Source organism: Penaeus chinensis, chromosome 33, assembly GCF_019202785.1.
Source record: "Penaeus chinensis breed Huanghai No. 1 chromosome 33, ASM1920278v2, whole genome shotgun sequence".
NCBI classification, from domain to species: Eukaryota; Metazoa; Arthropoda; class Malacostraca; order Decapoda; family Penaeidae; genus Penaeus; species Penaeus chinensis.
The window spans coordinates 5,962,223-5,974,722 of record NC_061851.1 but is presented as its reverse complement, the minus strand read 5'-3'; the positions used below and the strand labels follow the sequence as shown (position 1 = coordinate 5,974,722).

General features: G+C 33.8%; 1 protein-coding gene across 2 annotated transcripts in view; it reads right to left on the bottom strand.

Moving 5' to 3' along the window:
* Positions 1-559: 559 nt before the first annotated feature.
* LOC125042978 (integrator complex subunit 3-like) overlaps positions 560-12,500 on the bottom strand; it is a 21,971-nt gene continuing 10,030 nt past the window's right edge. Inside the window, exons 9-14 of one of the 2 annotated variants that reach the window (XM_047638843.1) lie at positions 11,368-11,960; positions 5,406-5,555; positions 4,642-5,129; positions 4,213-4,399; positions 3,596-4,088; positions 560-2,402 (exon numbers count right to left, since the gene is read on the bottom strand). In XM_047638843.1, the coding sequence (XP_047494799.1) occupies positions 2,334-2,402; positions 3,596-4,088; positions 4,213-4,399; positions 4,642-5,129; positions 5,406-5,555; positions 11,368-11,960 (1,980 nt within the window). In that variant the 3' untranslated portion in view covers positions 560-2,333. The remainder of the gene's footprint in view (positions 2,403-3,595; positions 4,089-4,212; positions 4,400-4,641; positions 5,130-5,405; positions 5,556-11,367; positions 11,961-12,500) is intronic. The other variant, XM_047638844.1, reaches the window with a different exon arrangement.

Sequence of the window (12,500 nt, the reverse complement as noted above, 5' to 3'; positions counted from 1 at the left end):
TACACATTATCACTGCACTTTCAGATATACAACTTTAGTCTTCTTTTCCATTACAAAAACATTTTCTAGGTCGTAACATCCATAGTTTCAACACAAATCAAAATCCTTTTGCAACTTGCTCTTTCTAGGTCTAGTGTTGCCATTCAAGAAACTAAACGTATACTTGGAGAACTTCAGTAGCTAATTCTATAAACTGGTTAATAAATTTCTGTTGTATTTTCATTCTCCTTGGACTGCATCACTTTCACTTTATTGATAGAAATTAAATAAAGCTAAGTTTTACTTCCATTTTCTGATGAAAATCTTTTGAATAATTTCTGTGACCTATCTAAATAGTGATGAATAATTCTAATTTCAAAACTTCATCGCACTTTGTTTACTATTACATTCACCAACTTCCAATGAGACCAGCTGATTCTATGCTTTCAGGTTACTTTTTATTCTACATACTGTTTATTATCTTATATTCAACATTTTTTACCTAAATATTCAATGATTGCAACACAATAGTCACAAACATAAAATATACACAACATCAGAGGTATAATAAGTACAGATCTTATTTTCGAGTTTTATTAATAATCTTATATAAATCTGTTTTAGCACATCTAAAACTGGTTGGGGTTTGGCTATCTTAACAAAGAATAGAGTGTTTGTTGTATAAACAGACAGCAGTTAAGGCATTGTCTACTCGTCTTCAAATTTTTAACTGTCTAGTTCTTGCACTTTCCTTCCATGACACTGTCTTCAATAGAACACTGATATTTTCCTTTATCAATTTTGTAAACATTTGTGCTCCAAATGTTAGAGTCTGTAACTGCAAATGACAAGAAAAAAAAGTAATAATAATAATAAAATATTTCTCAAACATATTACCTATCACTTTTGATGGAGCAAAGCCACTGCAAACCATAAACAATCATATTGAGATAAAAGGATCCAATAACCTCAAAGTAATTTCTAAGCACTTCATTTTCATTACAGATGAAAACCAAAAGCTTTCTTGAAACTACCTGTGCAGGTGGCAATCCCTAATAACACAAAATTTACAATGGCACAATGGTATACCTGTCATATGGAACATATTTCTATGTATATTATATATCTTTTACCAAATATCTGGTGATATATCTGACTTCCTATCCTCCCTAATGACTGTAGGGATCAAAGAGTGTTGTAAATTTTCTGATAATTCCAGAAGCAGTGAGATGTTTGATACTAATGACTTTTAGATTAAAATCCTATTACTCAACCTTCTTTTTCAATTCACTATGTAATACAGCACTACAATATGAATGCAGTAATCACCTGACACCTTGAGCAACCTTGTGAATAGCTGATACCAACTGAATAATTTAATATAATGCTCAGACTTCAGTTCATATTTCATTTCTTTGTACACTAGACAATCAATGTTGTATGAAGAAAGATCAGAATTTAATATATGCCTTGCGTTGACCTGTATCGCTTTTAAAATATATTGCCGTTAAAAAACACTGCCAATTCCTTAAAAAAATTGTCTCATCTCTAGGTGTAAGGCTGTAATGTGTCAGTTTATGACAGCCAAGTTTACAAATTAGATACTGAATTGACATTCTAGGACATACATATTCCCTATGGTGTTTCATGTGCCTAATAATGAAGAAAACTGTGTTTCAACTTTATTTTTAAATTTGTAAATAATTTCATTTAAGTGATAAATCCTCCTTACAAACAAACTGATGGGCTTTGGTAGCTAAATACAGTATATACCACTGGAAAACACAATTGATGTTTTTCTCCTAATGAAAAATAATAAAAAAAAAAAAATTAATAATAAAGAGAGAACAAGATTTTGAATCTGTTTCTTTGGCTGGAGGGTACTGTTTCTAATGGTTTGTGAAATGCAGTTATATTCCTGTATCACTTACTTGATATGCAATTTCCTATGTGCTTATCTCCCCACAGAATTTCCGTCACTTTCACTGGCATCAACAAAGCAACAGACATTCATCACATGCATGCCGATACTGTCACACAATTGCAGTACAACATCTTGAAGAAATTGATAACAATTCCATATCTGTCTACTTTGCCTGAGGAAAGTTCTTCTGGTGTCCACAGCTCAATTAGGGGGAAAAATAACCTTTTGAGAAGACGAACTGTCTCTCACTGGGAAGAAATAAAACTTTCTCCTCTCAGTTCACCAAAAAAAAAAGAAAAAAAGAGAAAAAAAAAAAAAAAAAAAGAGAAAAAAAAAATAAGGCTACCACTATATCACATCACAGATGAAGAGTGCTTGGTTTTGTTCCCGAGGGGGGGGGGGAGGGGCTGTGGTCCCGTGGTGACCCTGGCTAGTCACTGTCCGAGCCCACTTGGTTATTCTTCTTTCGTTTTCTTGCTGGCTTTTTGACATCTTCCTCCTGCCAGAAAAATACAGAATGCAGAATTTAGTAAAGCTCTAACATTATACCAGTATCTGCTATGTAGGCCATTCTATAAGCAAACATTTTATTTCTAACATTCAAATAATTCTCTTCTAAATTTAATTTAAATATAATAAGTACTTAAACTGACTTCACTAGATTACAGAGTCTAATATAACTTATATCAAGAGAATTCAACCTCGGTAACAAAAAAGTATCTTTTCATTCTTCTAGAGTAATTCTGCATAGAATTTTTTCATGATATCAATTTTCCAGAAGAAGGCATGCAGCACTCAAAAAGGCTTGCAACAAATTTTTCTTTCTTGATAATTTCTTATTACTGAAAATGCCATATCTCATACATGACAAAATGTATTTCATGTCCCCTGTATAAGTTCATATCATCCACCAACACAGGTGTGTGAAAATAAATATCTAGCCTTTTTTGCCGTTTTCTACTACACCCTCTTCTTTTTCTATATTACAGATAACATGTGCCAAACACATTTTCCAACTGCCGTAATGGGGATCCGGTCCTGGGATTAGGAGGGCTGGAGCCCAATGCTAACTATTTTACCACTGTAGCAGTCAGAAACACAAATACATATATACAGATACACTTAAAAGACAGGCCAAGCTCTTCAGCTCCTGGTATAAAGTGGACTGATACCACTGTACTATTATTTTCATTATTTTTTTTTACTTCTAACTAGGATTATCCTCAGTCTGTGAAAAAAGTCACTATAAAGCTTGTCAAAAGGTCTTTTTGCAATATAAATGAATGGTCTATACTCTATGATTTAATACTTGACACTAAGTAAATAGTGTGATAACACTGATAAAAATATATACAAAAGATATTTCTTGAAATGTATAATGCCTTTGACATGGTCTGAAGCTACTTTATTCAGGAAGTTGAAGGATGTAATTCCTTGAACCCTTGATTTAAGAATATAAAATATGTCACATACACTAGTGTCTAAATATTTATACACTGATTCCCACCCCATCTGCCTAAAAGCAACCTACTTACTTATGGCAGCATGCTTTTTTGCTCACACACATACACAAAAGAAAAATGAAAGCAAGGATTAAAAATAATTTCCAAAAAGTAGAAGAGAAAGCAAAACTTATCATAACTTAACTTCTATTCCTTAAATCTAATATTCAACTTTATTCTTAAAACTCACTATCTGGAGACTTGCCTCACTACTCTCTTCTTCGCTTTCTGATTCCTGTTTCTTCCGTCCCTTTGGCTTTCTACCTCGATTAGACTTGGTTTTTCTTTGAGGTTCAGGCTCCGGCTCTTCCTCTTCCTCTTCTTCAATAAGGGCAAACAAATCACAATATTTTTTCTTCTGCGTTTCAGTACACTGATTTTGGGCTGTTTGCAGTGTGTCCTGCATGGTAGTTAATGCAAAAAATGTTGTTTGACCGCATGCTGTCCGCAAATGGTTCAAATGTGATAACACTTGGTCCAATGGGACTGCACTGGCTTTTGTACTTTGGTTACGTTTCCGTTTGTTTGGCGATGGCTGCGGTTTGTTGTTGACAACATCATTGATAAGCTTTGCCATCTTGTCTTCATAGCGTTGAACCCAATACTGCAGGATGGTAGCCACTGTTGGGTCCTCCAGCCTGCATTCTCTTTGAAGCAGTGTTCTTAGCAGGACCTCTGATGGACTGCAAAATAAAAAAATTATTAATATTTCATCACATACTTATACTTCTCATTTCAGAAAATACTGTCATTCTTCCACATCACTAACTGCTCCATTATTTGTATATTAAAAGACACAAAGCTTACGATTCTCTTCGTAGCATCATGAGGATATTAGAAAGTGCCTCCCCATGGGTGTTCGTGACAACAGCAGAATGTGAGGTAAACTTGAGCTTCGGCATCACAGACAAGCAACAGTCGACAGGGATCTCATGAGCCTTGGCGAGTTGCCACAAAAAGAGTTGTTCTACCGTCTCCCACTGCAAACTTTTTTCTGCAAATATAAAATTAGTATTTATTCCACTCAATTCTATCTTGTTATCACAATAAAAAGTAAGAGAGAGAGAGAGAGAGAGAGAGAGAGAGAGAGAGAGAGAGAGAGAGAGAGAGAGAGAGAGAGAGAGAGAGAGAGAGAGAGAGAGAGAGAGAGAGAGAGAGAATAAGTTCATATTTACATCTACTCAGCAAATTTACAAAGTTGCTTTCAATAAAGACCAAATACAGAAAAAAACTTACCTAAAATTGCTGCAAAAGAATTGTTGTCAAACATTTGCAAGGATCCTTGCAGGACCATGCACACTAAATCGTGTAACTGTGACGAGTCTAGTCTCTCTAACACTAACTGTAACAGCTCAGCATTTCCCATTGTCTGTTTGGTAAAGCTATTGTATATATCAGGTATAATCCAGCTTAGCACTCTAGGATCTTCCTCGCTACACAGCCGCAGGTCTCTGATTATGAATCCCGCAAAGTCCTTCAGGCCCGCCGCTTTGTACAGGTCACGGTAGATGAGGAAATAACGTTCATTATTTTCTTGGACTTTCTCTGTTTTGATGTTTGATGATTTGAGGAAGTATAGGAAGTGATAGCCAACTTGCTGTGAAATCTTGTGCATCTCTACCAGTAACTGCAGCTGAGGCTGTCTTCGACGATCATCCTCAGGAAGAATGACAAGGTTGTCAAAGAGGACGTACAGAGGTCGCCCGAGGCTTTCCTGAATACCCCTGCAAGCAACACATGATAAATACAAAGAAAAAAATATATCTCTAAAAGTGTACCATACAAAGGTCACTTTAGTTAGTTTACAATGAACACTATTCAGTAAAATACATGCAGAGCATAGCTATAAGTTGGTCTTTAGAAGAAAAGAAAAAGGTTTTATACAAGAAAAAAAAAAAAAAAAAAAAAAAAAAATTGTAATATGGCAATGCATTACATTAGGAGGATAGTAGATTTTCCAGAAATAATTGTATTTCAAGGCTTTCTACATTTCCACTTACTCTGGGCTGATGTCTTGAGGCAGGAGTGAACAGCCAGGATGCAGGTCGTCGTGCAAGATGTGACACAAGCATGCTGCTAAATTTGATAACTCATCCTGAGCTAGGTCCTCACTTAAGAGATGGTTGCACACCTTCTGAAGCTGGTCACATCTGAAATCCATATTCTTGCTTTAATATCTTCAATATACACAAAGGTATTATCTATTACATTACTTAATCCCTTGGATCCAATGATGCCTGTCATAGCAGTAGGCCAGTATCCCATGGCCTGGACTTGGGAGTGCCTTTTGTGACAGAGCGGCCCTGGGTGGCCTACTGCTTTAACCGGGAGTGGTGGCTTCAAGGGATTGTTTTGCCCAGGAGGATTTCCAATGTAAACTTGTCAATTTTGTTTCCTCCTTTAGAGACAGACTGCAAATTCCTCTGAAATCACAGCATATATTCAAATCTTTTTTTTTTCTTTTTTTTCTTTTTTGAGAACCTCATAGTAATGGAGTTAATGACAAAGCTTACAAATGTTTCATAATCCTAAAAAAGAAAAGTAGATCAATGCATTTGAAAATTCAAACAATAAGCCTACATGGCAAAATACAGGGACTTGCTGTGGACTATATATATATATATATATTATAATAAATATAATAAACAAGAATATATCAACCAAATATAAATAATACTAAGGTGCAACTTGCAAATATATATAGAAATTAAGAATCCTGGGACTCAAATTTCCTTCTTTGGAAGTGTACAACCAGCAAAACAGATATGGCTTCTAATGTGATGATTTCTAATGCTTTACATGTATTACAATGACACTCTTATAATCTCCTTATATTCTATCACTGAAAAAAAAATCTGTAATACATTTCTGCTATCTAAGAAAAAAAAGTAACAACCACAAAAATAATGATAATAATAATAAAAATAATAACAATAGTTACAACAATGATAATAGTAACAATAACAGTAATAATTATAATAACATTAATATTACTATCAATAACAACAAAACAACAACAATAATAATAACTACATATATCAAATACAGTTCAAATTAACCCAATATCAGCGGGATTATGTACTGTCCCCTCTGGATTTCAGGGAGTTTTGTTACATACAGATGGCTCCACGTGTGCTCAGCCAGCAGTTGGCTCTAGTCACCGATCCTGATTTCCCCATTCCTTGAATTGGCAGGAAAATGCGTTTTTCTTTCCAGTACTACTAATACTGACATTGTTATCATTCTTATTGATATTATGATTATTAAATTGTTATCAAAATATTAATAACATTAAATACAATAACATGATAGAAATGAAGCTTTTAAAAATGGAAGCAAAAGGGTACACAGAGGAAATTGTTAAGACTAATAGCTAACTCCTTGGTGACTATGCATTTGTAGAGCCATCAATGTGTAAAGACAATAGAAAAACTTTTATTACAGTGGGTATTGCACTGTAGTCTTGTCACCCGCTGACAATGGGTTAATATAAATCAGAGCAATTAAAAATTAACTGTAGATCTTTAACCCTTTGCCCACATTAGGCAATTATAACCCAAAGCCTTAAGAAACACTTTCTTGCATTTCCAAGCAGTGGCAAGGCCCTTCCAGCCTGTTCATCAGCCCAGGAGATGCTGTCATCTCAGTCCCTCTCTTTTGTATAATGATATGTTTTGTGGAGCATAAACAGACAAAGACAAACAGACAAACAGGCAGGCAGGCAGGCAGACATACACACACGAAAAGTAACCGGCTATTCAAATGATATTAAGGATATTTTATAAAAAATAAATAAAGCAAAAAATATATATTATTGTTGTTTTCCTGAAGACAAATGCAAAAGATGACTCTTATCACTGATATCCATATATTCATAATGCATCTTTTTAATACAATAATGAATTCTACTGAAAGATTTTCAGGCTCCCTCATGCTTTTAAAAAGTGTTTAGTAAATTGTGAGTAATTATTGTTGCTTTGGAGGAAGAGGAGGCATAAAAAATGCTTTTCTATTGCTTTGTTTTCCTGCTGAGCAATAATTAATTTCCCATGAAAAATACTGTCAAAGAGAAACTTTTACAATCTTGTAGTAGCTCGAGTTGGTATTACAAAGAAAATGAGAAAAGCCCACTTTTTACACATATATATCACTTACACAGAAAGTTCTATGTCTTACATTATATTTCCTTATGAGACAAGCCTCAGCATATTAAAGCACAGAAACCATATAGGTTTGTCATCATCAGCAACGTGTTACTTTTAACCTTAATGAATTAATATAAACATTAGCCACAAGATAAAAATCATAAGTGGCAGGATAATAATATTGTCTTTTATAACTATCAGTAACTTATTTATATCAAATCACGATTTTTTACTGAATGCATAAAAAAAAATATATATATAATTTAGCCAACTTTGGAAAACCATAGTTTGAGAAATGATGTTGTACGAGTCTAAAACTCCATTGTTTTGATATGTCCAAGTTCCAGCGCAAGTGCCACGTAAGATCCTTTTTTTCAAATTTAAAAACATCTATATGTTCATAAAATATTCTTTAACTAAAGTAGCCCCACTCAGACTTGGTCAAAATCCTAGTTGGCAACTTAAGAGTTAAGCTCTGACTTTTTGCCTGTATACAATGCAAATATTAAACATCTTTTTCTTTTCTAGCTTTCATTTTCAATAATTTTAAAAGAAAATGTACTGGGGAGAGAGAGAGAAAAAAATTCATAGACTGACAAGGCTCAAAGGGGGGGGGGGGGCAAAATAATGATGTTAATATGTTTAGCCAATGAGAGTGTGCCAAGAGATATCAGATATAGCTAAACGATCATCTGTATAATATACTTGACATCGTTACAATTAACAGTATAAAATCAAAGTTCCTTTCTTCAGTTTATGATAATACTATTAACAATCATCAGAATATGCTTGGGAAAAAGTCAATTTCATTTCTGGCTTTAACAGGCTAAATGGAAGTGGTGCTACCTGTTATATATCCCTTAGATATAATGATGGTATCACAATACAAGTTAGCTAGGACTGTCTTTAACAAGAACTTTACCAAAGCTAAAAGTAGTGTTGTCTTATTGCTCATTGGTAATAGTACATTATCAATTTCCTGTTAACCCTTAGCCTCTGGATGAGTTCACATCATGGCTAATTTGGGTCATGGGTCCAGGTGACAGTCATTCATGTCATGGCCAACTTGGGTGCAGCTTTTGGGTCATTCACATCATGTTACTATGATGCCTGCATTGCACTTTATACTATTGTTTATAAACCTCCCTCATGCAATGTAATGGTACTGGCTATTGTGTTTTATAATGGGCGATATTTAGCATTTTAATAGTTTTCCTCCTATGCCCAGATGTCACACACCATAACATTGCACTCTCTAGACCGTTTTGAAGTATCACACAAATGTGGGAGTACCAATCTTCTACAAAATAGCATACTGTCTCTAATCTCGTAAAAATAAGATTAGCAAAAGTGAGAGAATTTTTCTTTTCATCCCTGAATAAAATCACATTCCATATTGGACACAAAGTGTAAAATACCTTATTTACTGAAATGGACTCTAATGTACATAATCAGGCAACTACAGGTTTGATATCCCAACTAAATTGAATATCATGCATCTCTGAATATGTAAAAACATGAAATGACTTATTTGCAAACCTTTTATTGCATTTCATATCTGATTAGCACACAGCTTTCTTCAACCCATCCACACCCTACAATCCATATGAGTTCACAGGGACAATGTATATCAACCGACAAATTAAGTGAATAATAAATTGTTATCACATTCAGAGGAAGCCACTCTTTGCCAGCTCTACTCACTCTCCCAACCCAGCAGCCATATCTTCCCATTTGTCTGTCTGCCCTTGCTTCTATGCTGCCAGCTGTATGAAAACTAACACATTACTACCATTATCTTTGTGTAATTTCAATCAAGTTTCTAATGACTGCTTGTCCAAAGATATGACCATACTGTAGGAATTATATGAAGCCCAGTGTCTAGAGGTTAAGACTATATAACAAACAAACAAAAAAAAAATCATATATACATAACAAGTAAATAAATACACAAACAAATGCATAAATAACCTTCAATGTCTGGAACCAAGTACTTATGCATTTCCTAATGATACAAACATACTTACTATAATATTCTTGTGATCTATATCATTTGTACTAATTAGGGCCAGCATACAAAGTTTATATTGAAAAGTAACAATAAAAAAAAGTTTAACCCAGATCATATTATACCTAAAAAAGTATTTGTCAACTGTATAATTAGATAAATTCTGAAAGGGAGCTGAACTACATCAGCATATTTTTTTTTTTTTTTTCCCTTTCAAACTTTAATGGTTAGGGAAAATATTAATCAATGCCCGCTTCTTCGTTTCACACATCAGTAATATTATTTCTTTGTCCCCAAATGTTTTCACATCCTTTCAGTTTCAAGCCTTTGTTAACTATTGCTTTTTGCCTACTAAGGAAGACGGCTGCATTTATATTCCAAAAATATCTGGTTGGTCAATATACTGTTCAATGCCCATTTCCTGGTTAATAATACACTAATAGATACAACTATTTCAGATTTTTCCAATTTCCAATCCTCTCCCACATGTTTTATAGCCTTGCAAAGTTTCACATTTCTGTTAACATGCTTTTTCCTTTTTGCCTGCCCATTCACATATCGCTTTGGTAATTTGTTTTGAAAATAGGATTAGACTCATGGCCCGTACTGTAACTATACCAGTCCAACAGTAAAATAAAGTTACTAAATGCAAGATATTGCCCTTTTCCTCTTGGAGAGGTCTGGGGCATAAGTGAAGTAACCCAAATGGAAATCTAAAATGAGTTGATTTAAAATAAGGTATACGTATTCAATAACCAGCGAAGAAGAAGAGAAAAAAAATGCAAATTCACCTGACAACTTGATTACTAACCATTCCCTCCCTTCCATTACAGATGAAAAATCAAAATATCAGTTTCTAATACACTGAGACACAAAGATAATCAAGTTCAATTTTCATTTTGCTACAGATATGTTTAAACCATATGGATGATATACAGCAATTTCCATTAATACATTTATAGGTGTTCCTATTGCCTATGAGGAAAGACCACAAAACTTACTTTACCACTAAAGTCTTTCCATTTATTTACTTCAGTTTTTTTTCTTCAGGGGTAGGGTAAGCAAGTCTCAAATCTATCCTAACTTCCCTTGCTCTCCATGCCACGATGGGTAGACCCTAGGTGATGTGGCAATTCTTCACTAAACCCCACCTTAAATTCATAGCTAAAACCCAAAATATCTAAAAAATTGTACCATGGTTGTGCTTTACATCTTTTAATATTCAGTGGGAAAGTACTAAAAAGAGTTAGTAGTACAAATAATAATTAATTCCTTATCCTTATCCTTATTCCTTTTGAATGGAACTTGACCTCATCCCATTGATCAGATTACCTTAAATACCCCTCCTTGTATACAACATGAACAGCAAATTCATAAATGTATATATCATATAACTGGCAGTATTTATATACAAGCATAACAAAAACATTGAAAATCATACTGAAAAAAACACCACAAATGCTCTATTTATGATGATACTTCAGAAAAATAAAATAAAATGAAAAGCATATATGACTGCACACCCATCCATTGCAGCTATACATAAATGTGCCCATTTGTGAGGCCACACCTAATCTGTCATAAGCATCAGGTTAAGTATTCGTATTTTTGTTCTTTCCAACTACCAATTCAACTTTTACCTTCTAAATTATCATACATCCTTTTAATCATATGTAATAAAAACAATATACAATTGTCAGATCAAATTTTGTTCAAGCTTTTTCTTGGAATATAAATACATATACCAGATACTTATTTTACAAAAACAAATCAACAACAATTTCACTGAAAAACAAACTGTAGTCTTACCTCGGCTGAGGGTCCTTCTCATTCTGCAACTCCACAAGAATGTTCCTCAATTCACTATCCAGAAATTCCAAGTGTTTACTTATGTCCACTTTTTCCTCCACACTATTCACATCATTAACTTTGGCTTTCACCTCCACCCCTTCGGTCACTGGAACAGCAACAACATTTTCTTCCACTTTGACTTTGGCGGTTGGAGGTGGTGGAGGGGTTTTAGGCGTGGGAGGCTCCTCCTCTTCATCACTGAACATTGCTTCGTCCTCACCAATGTGGTTACTATTATTAACATCATTGTCACTGTTCACTGATGATGTTGTAAAGTCCAGACCAGTCTCAGCCATGAGGTCCATTCTGGTGACATTTGCTGATGAGACCGGGGCCACAAAGTCCTCTGGTTTTACGTCTCCAGATGCAGAGTTTGCACAAAATTCAGGGAATGTATCACGTATGAGCTTTCGCAGCTCAGTGTCCATACGAGGATTGTCAAAAAGTGGTTCAAGTGACTGTACAACTCTTTTCTCAAGGATCTGTTTTAGTGAATTACAAACTCCACTTCGTATCTTATCAGCCAATGGTGGGTGGAAATTTGGGATGATCTGAAAATAAAATTAAACATCATACATGTTATCAAATTACAAGAGTTTTTGATTCAAGCAAATATTACAAATTAGAAATATATATCACAATACATGAACCTGTAGGATATTTCCTGAAATATACATTTGGTGATTTCCTTTACACTTTATGTAACTTCATGTAATATGTATTATCATTTTACTGTCTACCCTATGCAATGCCCTGCTGCCAGGTGTTTCTGAATTTCCCAATTTTCTCTACTCCTCTACCCAGAAGAGGTACTTTCCCACAGATTGAGAATCACTAAATTAGAGCAATATTATAGTGATTAAATATATACATATATATATATATATATATATATATATATATATATATATATATATATATATATACATATATATATATATATATATATATATATATATATATACATATATATATATATATATATATATATATATATATATATATATATATACATATACATATACATATATATATATACATATATATATATATATATATATATATATATATATATATACATATACATATAC